The sequence below is a fragment of the Pseudorasbora parva genome, chromosome 21 (assembly GCF_024679245.1).
Source record: "Pseudorasbora parva isolate DD20220531a chromosome 21, ASM2467924v1, whole genome shotgun sequence".
Lineage (NCBI taxonomy): Eukaryota > Metazoa > Chordata > Actinopteri > Cypriniformes > Gobionidae > Pseudorasbora > Pseudorasbora parva.
The window spans coordinates 9,003,148-9,014,036 of NC_090192.1; the positions used below are offsets into that span (position 1 = coordinate 9,003,148).

Genomic DNA, 10,889 nt, shown 5'->3' on the forward strand with positions numbered 1-10,889 from the left:
CATATTTATAAAAGAAATATGGGCTGTACCGAGTCTTTCCGGAAAAAAACGAGCGCCTGGAGGCGTATCGTGTGGGCGGAGCTAAAGAATGACGAGCGCGCAAAGGATCTCAGCTAATAGATATATAATCCAGGATCATTCAGAGGCTGAAATAAATTGAACAGGAGAAACAGTAACAGCAGGACGTCCGTCTCTGTGGTATGTACTGTATTTAGTGGCCTGTTAACATTTGTGTGTCTTTACTCATGGTTTATGATGACATGATTTGGTTTATGGACTATTGTATGCGACTAAACCTTAGCAGTAGCAAGCAAAACAGTTTTGCACGTCAGACTAGTGTAACGTTATACATAGAACAACAATAGAGTCCGTTAGCGCATTTGAATGACGAAGCACGCGATCGTGTCGTTTACGGACGTTTACTCACGCGACGATAGCCAACAGCACAGACATTTGAAGCAGTTTTACTCACCGGCTGCTTCCAAAGCAGGACCGAACCTTTATCGCTGGGACCGCTCCGTCAAAAACACACTTCTTTGGTATGATTTGGTGAAGTCCTGACAGCAGTGAACGGTGGAGATCCACTTTTGCGACGCGACTGAAGCGATGTTGTGAAGCTTCCCGTCATTTCTGCGCTCAAATCGGTTCAAATGCAGCGCTGCCTTCCCGGAATGCTGTGCTGAAGCGTTGAATCGCTTGATGTCACCCATAGGAATAAAGTGGAGCGTGGCGCGGACTATAACGACGACTGGATCTGCACCTGAGTGAGTGTTTATGGGGCGTGCATTTCCTCTCTCGCTCTAGTCACACGCGCGCGCCCTACCGGGAGAAGAGCCCGTACGGCCCATACAAGGACCTTCCGCTCTATTTATGTCAAGCCGACCCATACTCGAAAAAAACTCTCCGAAACTTGTGAGAAACCGGAAGGAGTATTTTTGACACAGAAATACTCCATCAAACGTCCAACATTAGTTTTTGAAACTTTGTCTATGTTTAGGATGGGAATCCAAGTCTTTAACAGTGTAAAAAGCTCAGTATGCATGAAACAGCATTTCACCCCCCCCCCCTTTAAAAGATATTTAGTGACCAACCTCAGTGGTACTAATTGTAAGTAAACGATGAGAGTACTGTGGGTCTCCTCATTTGCTCCTCATTTAAATGGTTCTTCAAACTATTCAATTTAAGTCAAACTGTTTTTTGTTTTTGTTTTTTTTTTGGGGGGGGGGGGGTTCTCTTCCATTTAACAAATGTCTATTTGTCCTGTGAAACCTTAAGAAACTGTTATTCATCCACCTCAGGAGTTTGAACTAAATATTATATGAGACTTGCTTTCTTTTCAAATAAAATAAAACCCTGTTACCAAAATTGGGTATTGTCTAAATACAGTTCAAAGTCCTTATTTGTGCCATTTTAAACATAAATATCAGTGTTCAAATATATAAAATAAAAATACAAAATTAATATTTTAAAAAATTAATAGTATACTATATAAAAGCATATACAGTATTTATACATAAACAATATCATTAAAATGTTTGGGGTCAGTATTTTTTAAATAATAAAATAATACTTTTATTCAGCAAGGACAATGTCAGTAAAACCATTTATAATGTTAAAAAGGACTATTACAAACAATTACAAGTCCTATTGAATTTTCTATTCATCAAAAAATCCAATAAAATGATCAAGGTTACCTCAAAAATATTAAGCAATAGAAATGCTTTTATAATTGATAATAATAAATGTTTCTAGAGCAGCAAATCACTATTTCTGAAGGATCATGTGACACTGAGACTGTATCACAGGAATTAAAATACATTTAAAAATATATTCAGATACAAAACATATGAATATTTTAGATATATTTTATAAAAACTTATTTTAAATTGTAATAGTATTTCACAGTATTATTGTTTTTACTTTGTTTTTTAACAAATAAATGCAGTCCGCATAAGACACTTTCAACATTGGGATTTTTTGAATTTGTTAATGAGGAAATCATGTGCTAAAAGTGTTGTACACAAAATGTGTGACGGAGCGAACTATTATGTTTTGGTAATTAAAAACTAATTTTGCTCCATGTTTTCAACATCACTTCAACAGATAATGTCACCATTGATTTTAATTGTCTGATACGGACTAGAAAGCCCAGGCTTTTTGAAATGGATGAGAAAGATAGAAAGAATGAGAGCAAATATGCTCCACCAAGAATAAAACGCAATACATGCAGTAAAAGTCCAATAAAGGAAGAATAAGCAGTATAAATCAAAGTATTTCATGTTCTCATCTCTACAGCCATCAATTTGAGACTACAGTCTCTCCATTTCATTTGGAACATGCCGCTGTAGTCATGCACCATCAAATGTGTTGAGCAATAATAACATGAGGTCAACAAAATTATTTTTGAACAAATGGTCATGCATCTGTCATTTGTTCTCTGAAGTTCTTAGATGGTTTGTGTTTGCTCATGTTTCTTTTATTGGGGTGGAATCTGTTTGTGTGACCAATTGGGGGGAGGGAAACCTTTTTGAAAACAGTTCTTTTTGCAGCTGTATGGCTCTCTGCAGCAGAATGTTTGCGGACATTGTGTGTGAATAGAGCAAAATAGCTTGTTTTCTCCAGGGACGCCATCGTTTGAGGTTTGCGACTCGCATGTCATATTTTGAGAGCTTGAATTCCGAGATGTCAGGTTTTTGAGGTCGAGAGATGCGATAATTCTTTGATTCAGAGAGGTTTTTTTTTTTTTTTTTTTTTTTTAGTTCTGATGGGAAGAGTAACAGGCGAATGCTATTGCTCAGATCTCTGATCTCCAAGAACTGAGTGACGTGGCTTCCTGCCCAGAATCTTTTATATTGCCAATCCTAACAGAGAGCTGTCATGTTAAACCAGCAGCTCAGGCTGTAGTAAAACATAATAGCCCACAAATCTATATCCGAACCCCTGGGAGCAGCTTTCCTCCACGATCCTCCATTATAGAATTAGATTAGCTATATGAAGTCACAGTGCTTTGATTTGGATTGAATTATCATTACTGCCAAGCTAATATTAGAGACAATGGGATTCATCATGATCTTTGAGTTGTGTGCCATTGTGTAGAATTATGACTCCTCAAGTGATGTCAAATGTTGTATTTACAAGGAATACACAAGTTAATTGTATGCAAGTACTGTTAACCACCTTTTCTATTAAATTGTTTAAGACAAAATAATATAATGTATGAATCAATGATTAATGATATAAATAATATGCATAAGTTCATAGATAATCATAAGTACTACATTTACTGTTGTAAATACTGTGCCCCTATTATGCTTTATTTGGATATTACCTATCATGTAGTGTGTAATATAGCTCTTGCACATACATGATAAATGGAGTTATTGTCTCCCAAAGAAATAACTAATTCTGAACTTCCTAAAATGTGTCAGTGATTCCAATCTTACTTCCTGCACAAACTTATGTAGGTTTGTAACAAATCTTTTAAAGGTACACTCCACTTTTTTTGAAAATAGGCTTATTTTCCAATCCCTTAGAATTAAACAGTTGAGTTTTACCGTTTTGAATCCATTCAGCCGATCTCTGTATCTGGCGGTAGCACTTAGCTTAGCATACATCATTGAATCGGATTAGACCATTAGCATCGTGCTCAAAAATTACCAAAGACTTTATTTTTTCAAAGATAATATTTTTCCTATTTAAAACTTGACTGTTCTGTAGTTACATTGTGTACTAAGACCAACGGAACATGAAGAGTTTCGATTTTTAGACCGATATAGATCGAAGCTATTCACTTTGCTGCCGTACCATGGGAGAAGCGGCGCAGTGATATTACGCAGAAAATCGTTAGTAGCTATATCGGTCTAAAAATAAATAAAAAACGCAAATATTCATGTTCCGTTGGTCTTAGTACACAATGTAACTATAGAAGAGTCAAGTTTTAAATAGGAAAATATTGAAAGTCTTTGGTCTTTTTTTTTCTTTTTTTTTGAGCGTGATGCAAATGGTCTGATCCGATTTAATGATGTATGCTAAGCTATGCTAAAAGTGCTACCGCCAGACACAGAGATCGGCTGAATGGATTCAAAAACGGTAAAACTCAACTGTATAACTCTAAGGGACTTGGAAAATGAGCCTATTTTCAAAAAAAAGTGGAGTGTTCCTTTAATGCCAGCATTGCCAGCATAGCCTGGAAGAGTTTATGTTGTCAACATGTTGAGAAGATGCTGTTTAAGAAATCCATTTTGCGTGCACTTCCAAAAGATGAGGACTTGGGCCATTGTTACTGTTGTCACTGTGTGTACAAGTGCCGACTGACCAATCAGAGCAGACTAAGGAAATTGCATAATAGGGGCACTTTAACTACAGTGTTTTTCTTAGAAACTTTGCTGACTGCAACCGTAATCTAGTCCATTGGTAATGCAAGGTTGACTGCTAGGTATAAGTTTTTATTTACACTTTGAAATGTTCGGCTGATAACCTACAGTTAAAATGGCAGTTAGCAGTCAAATTCGCTGCTGCGTTACTCGTGATGACGAGACTAAGGCTGGCCACACACTTGATGATGATTGAAGATTTTAAGGCATTATTTTGGCATGATTTGCAGAGCATAATGATATGGGGCTGTGGCCCGATTCAAGGGTTCTCGCAACTGACTTTTTGTCCAAAAAATCCTCAAATGTGGGGTGTCATTACGATTATTGTACTGTTCCCGATCGTGTCAGAGCCCCCATAATCCCAAACCATGATCGGGCTGCCTCTGATGTGATTCCCGCCAATGAGAGCGAGCAAGCTTCACCAACTGGATATTGCGTGCTCTATGGATAATACTTGGCACCAACAAACATGTATTGAGAATTGAGTATTGAGAAAGATCACCCATATTCGTTTTTTTCTCCTTTGTTTTTGTTCCTGTAAACAAAATCGCCAATCGTCCTCCGATAGTTTTTCTTCGCAAGTCACATTTGATCTTCTATTGTGTGCATTCAGAGGATTATAATGCTAATCCTTAAGATTAACATAGCCTAGCCTGACACATCAACATTGGTTCAAGCAATAGAGTGACAATGGGGCAGGACTGTTTGTTGGTCTGACCAGTAGCAGATGTGGGAGTATTTGAAAGCCATTTTTATTTTTCAGAACTGTGGCGCAGATGATAGTGTGTTGCATACAATGTGTAGGGAGATGTTGCACTAGGGACCCAGGTTCAAATCCGGCCTGTTATGTTTAGATTCCCTTAAATTGCCCTTCATTATCCTACACTATAAAAATATGTTTTCAACTTCATATTTTAACCTTTAATTCAACATGTTCGTTTTTGGGAAAATATTCGTGAAATTGTCGAGGAATTTGAGTGAAAATTTTATGTAAAGTTTTCAAAGTCAATTTTATTTATTGGCAAAATTAATATAACTGTACTTTGAGTTCCTTTTTGTGTGGCAGAAATGGCAGTGTTCCCTTTTAAAGATGAATTATTCTTTCTTGTCTCTAGGTGATGATGCAGAGGAAAAGAAGGTTCTGGTACTGAGTTACCCCCAGTACTGTCGGTACCGCTCCATCATCGCGCGGCTTCGGGAGAGGCCAACCTCCCTCCTGACGGACCATGTGGTGCTGGCCCTGGGAGGAATCGCCTCCCTCACCAACAACACACAGATCCTGTACTGCAGGGACACTTTTGAGCACCCCACGCTGGTGGAGAACGAGAGTGTGTGTGATGAATTTGGTAAGTGGATTTTAAAAAAACTGTGTGACTTGGGTCTGAAACAAACTCTACCCAAATATACGAACGCAAACACTTTGTTATTGCATTCAAAGATGTGTCCGGCCGCAGAGATTGACAAAACTTTTTATGTTTACAGTAAGTGTTCGGTAACCAATATGCAGAAGTTAGTTCGTTTTTAAACAATGTACATTTTTATGATTACTATTGTGATTTATGCAAAGTTGTTTAGTGATATTAATGTTTGCAAATTTGTTTAAATTTTTGTTTTTTGGGAAGTCTAATTGTTAAATGGGTAATTCACCGCTGGCACAAAATGCTTTTAGTTAAAATGGACCCACTTTATATTAGGTGGCCTTAACTACTATGTACTAACATTGTAATTAATCATTTGATACAATGCACTTATTGTGTACATGCATGTTTTTAAAATTGTACTTACATTTTAGAAATACCTGCATGTAATTACGTCTGTAATTAATTTCTGTAGTTACATTTGTAATTACACAGTTGGCACTTCCCTTACACCTAACCCTACCCTTAAACTGACCCATACCCCGACACCTGTCCCTAACTCTACCCGTATCCACCTCAATATCAGCAAAAGTGCTTTGCAATACAATTTGAACACAGTAAGTACATTGTACTTATTTTTGAAGTATGTACATAATACTTAAGGCCACCTAATATAAAGTGGGGCCATTAAACTTGGCTGCCTATTGAAATCTGTGCTTCTTGAATACACAAAAAAGCTGTTGTCGTCCTTTTTTACCAAATAGGTAGGAAAACTACAACACCCATAAGGCACTGGGCATGTTGCCGTTCAAGGCCACTCCCAGTCTGCTGCTATTGGATAGGCTTGACCAGAATCAAATGTCGCCTTGCTTGAGTATGAAATACTATTTAGCAAACTTTTAGTTATAATGTTATATTGTATTGTTCCCTGGTGCAAGGAACATTTAGCGGAAGTGTCTAATCTTTTTTTTTTACTGTCACAATAATGCAAAAATGCATCTTAAGCATTACAACACTGCCACTTTCTTGCAATGTACTGACCAAACATTTGTGTCTTCGTACATGCGTGGAGTATGTTTCTGGCCTTACTGTTTAGAGGCTGATTACGGCGTATTAGTTCATATGAAGACTGATTGCGTTGGTATAATTGAGTGAAGAAAGAATGAATGAATGTAGGATTGATGCGAAATGATTTTGTAATTGAGTCTGTGGTCTAACTAGTCAAATCAGCAAAACAAGACCCTTATCTTTATTACCTAACTGACGATGGGCTGCCGTATGGGCACAGGCTGTTTTATCACTTTTGGTGTACAAACAGAAATGAGTGACTTTGAGCTGGTGATTGAAACAGACACTTATGGCTTTTAGCCTGTCGAGTTGGGAGTCGAGAGCTTGTTGTATGATAGAGTAGAACTCTCAGATGAACTGAAAGCCTGCTTTTACACTGAGGTCTGAGTCTGTCACAGTCCGTCTACTTGTGTGAGTAATATATTTTTTTCAGAAGGGCTGCTGTGATTTCAAAAACAACGATTTGTCCCACTTTTGGCTGATGGTTAGAAAACCTCAACTGTGCATGTAATTACTGGCTGAACTTTCTCCGATCTGTGTATGATCACTTTGTGTTTGCAATGTACACTGATGGTATTACTATTTAACTTTTATCTGTCGGATTGTATTTACATATTTTTAAAATGTGCAAAATACATGTTTTCAAAATCGACTAGTGTTTAAAAAAGCACTGTATAAATATGCTTATTTTGAGTCCATCAGATCACAATCAGAGATTTTGGACCTTTTTTAGTCTTAAGATGCTCTATTTTAAACAATATAAACTATTTTTAACTTGACACACTGTCCTAAAATATGATGCACATGGAGCGAGATGATAAAAAACAATAATACACTTTAAATAAACTAAAAAGAAACTTGACAAATCATAGTTGACCTTACTCGACTCCGGTCATTAAATGACTAGTCAACCATTCTGACCTTAAAACAGGCTTAAATAAATATACAGACATTTTCTGCACTCATTTTTTGTATAAAAGGGGTACTCAAGCTACACTTGTCATTCCATTGACTTCCATGCATATCATATATGTGAACGCAAACGCAAGCTCAGACAAGAAGTTATGCATTTTGCTGCGTTCCAAAGTTCAAGTAGACCGGTAAAAGATTGATACGTCATGGCATGACCTCTTGGCTGAAATAAAAGTATATTTTTTGCAGTAAAGTCAACAAGATGGTATACTTTTAACATTCCAAGTGTATTACTATCAGCACAGGGAAGGTTACTTTGGAAATGTAATAGGTTACAGATTACAAGCTATTTTTAAATGTAACTATAAGTAGTGTAACTATTTCAATTATTTTATTAAAGGAATGTAATTGATAACATTTGATTACTTTTCCAAATTCAATAGTTGACCATTTTCAAACATTTAAACCATGCGGGGTTAACCTTACAGAAGTACTTGATTGATAAATAGAAGTATGGCTGGTAAAGATGTCTTTAGCCAGCTAGCAGACTAGCTAATTTGTTACGAATAGAGATTAACATTGTTAAATAAACTACCGGACATGCATTTAGCAATACAAAGCTAAAACATGTCTTGAATCCCTGTTGACAAAAACAGCATATGCTGGTTAGATATGTTTTGAAGCATTACAGCTGGTTTTAACTGGTTTAAGCTGGTCAAGTGCTGGTCCTAATAAACTAACCCTAGCTCAGGACCAGCTTAAACCAGCTCATGGCCAATAAGGTCCAGCCTAAACCAGCTGCCATGCTTCAAAACATAAGCATGGCAACACATGCTGTTTAAAAAAAAAAGGGTGGGAGTACGCAATGCCTTTAGTACTTTGTACACGCAGATCGTACATGCACGTTTAATTTTTTTGCATTATTTACATGGCTTGTAACTCGTGACGAGAGATTGCTCAGAACTGTGCATGCGTCAAATGCCTGTGTATGTGAATGAGTCAAAAGAAGTATACTTTGCAAGGCTGTGCGAGCAAACGATTGAAAAATGAAGTATACTTTCTGCTTTAGAGTTAAAAGTGGGGTAAGTGATATCTGGTAACCGTTGTTGTTATTTCAAATCACCAAAACAAACACGCCCCTACCCCCAAAAAGGGTCTCGGCCCTATATTGATAGCTCCACCCCACACATACGTAACCCAGGCAATGACTATGGCAGAATAACTGTTCCAGGTTGAATATTCAATGAAAAAGTCACCCCTTCCGTCACAAAAACACAAGCCGTTGAAATAACACTTACCCCACCTATAAATGTAGGCTAAGTTACATACCTGCAGATGCTTCCTCAGGTTTGACATTGAACCCTTGGACGTCCATAATATTTTAATAGTTGGTAAACATATTTTGCACTGGCTTGTTATATTTATGCCCTTTTCTGATTTTTGAGTGGTGGACTGATGTTATTGGCAGACGTGGTGCGCTGCAAATTCAAACGAGAGCCAATCAGAATAGCATCAGAATAGCATCAAAAGCTATCCTTGCTTTTTACAGAAAATATTCAGATGTACCCCCCTTTGTAATCATTAACATTTTAATTTAATTACACATTTTTCCTTAGTATCTAATAGATTATGTTTATTTTGTAATTAAATGACAATGCCGTTACATGTAACTAGTTACTCCCCAACACTGATTATGATATGAAGAGACGCCACAGAGCGTGACGTCATATCACAATTGTTCCCTTTCAGTCGGTCACGTTCGACGTACGTCAGAACTTGACCGACGAATGGGGATCCCCTTTCGTCGGTCTAGTTCTGACGTACGTCTCCGTTCCCTCCTTCAGGGAACGAGGGTTATATAAGTAACCGAGACGTTTCTGGTAACATTTTAGAGTAATATTCATTAGTTAACATAAACTAATAATGAACTGCACTTATAAAGCATTTATTTATCTTTGTTACTGTTAATTTCAACATTTACTGATACATTATTAAAATCTTGTTAACATTAGTTAATGCACTTTGAACTAACACGAACAATACATGAACAGCTGGATTTTTATTAACAAAGATGAACAAATACAGTAAAATACGAACTACTTATGGTTAGTAGTTCATATTAGTTAAAGGGATACTTCAGCGCTTTTTCATATTAAACTATGTTATTCCCTTAACTAAATCGAGTTGATACATACCTCTCTCGTCTCAGTGCGTGCACTTAATCTCTCTGACGCGCGGGGACGAACTAGCACTTCTGAGAGTACTTCGACTCGGCGCAGTAAAAAGTCTGAAAAATCCATAGTAGGAAAAAAAAATACTATGGAAGTCAATGGTTCCAGTTAACTGTTTGGTTACTGACATTCTTCAAAATATCTTCCCATGTGTTCAGCTGAAGAAAGATATTCATACAGGTTTGAAAAAACTTGAGGGTGAGTAAAGGATGGCAGAATTTTCTTTTTAAAGTGAACTATCCCTTAATAACAGGGAATAACAGCTTAATATGAAAAAGCGGTAATGAATCCCTTTAATACATTAACTAATGTTAACTAATGACGATTATTCTCGTTTTGCATGCTCAAAGTTTAGTGTGACTGCAGTTTTAATCTATGCGTTTGGATTTAAACCTGAGTATGTATATTTTTATTGATATCTAAAACCATAATCAAATCAACATAGACTTACAAGAGTCTGTGTAGAACTTTTTCAGTTAAAAGTGTTCCAGTTTAGACTCGTTCAGGCTCTTGTACGATGTATTACTGTAAGTTTCTATAGAACTAGAACTTCAGTGCCATTTACTCTAAAGTTTATAAAGTTAATATATGAAATGAAACTGAATAGCCTTCGCTTAAATGCTTCACTGACATATAATACAGAACATACATGACAAAAAAAGAAATTCAGATTTAGACTTGCTTCTAGTCTTTAAATAGCCTGTTCTATCAGTGTGTGTGTTTCTTATTGGCATGAACGGCATATTCAAACAACACAGCAGTTTGCGTGCAGTTCGCTTTTCCATAGATGCTGCCAGTTATAAAGAGAGGCTCCAGTTTACATGCATGCCTGGCTTCCTGTTGGAAAAAATGCTAGGTTGTTGAATGCTGTTTTGTAAAAGGCGATGGAGCTGTTTACATAACCGCTTTTGACGAGATGGATGAATAAACTGACAGTGAGTGATGCA

The 10,889-nt window shown here is 36.9% G+C and overlaps 1 protein-coding gene across 1 annotated transcript in view; it reads left to right on the top strand.

Annotated features, from left to right (window-relative positions):
* Positions 1–10,889, top strand: part of arid5b (AT-rich interaction domain 5B) — a 175,297-nt gene that overhangs the window by 53,340 nt on the left and 111,068 nt on the right. The window contains exon 4 of the mRNA XM_067429802.1: positions 5,489–5,719. Coding sequence (XP_067285903.1) covers positions 5,489–5,719 — 231 coding nt within the window. The remainder of the gene's footprint in view (positions 1–5,488; positions 5,720–10,889) is intronic.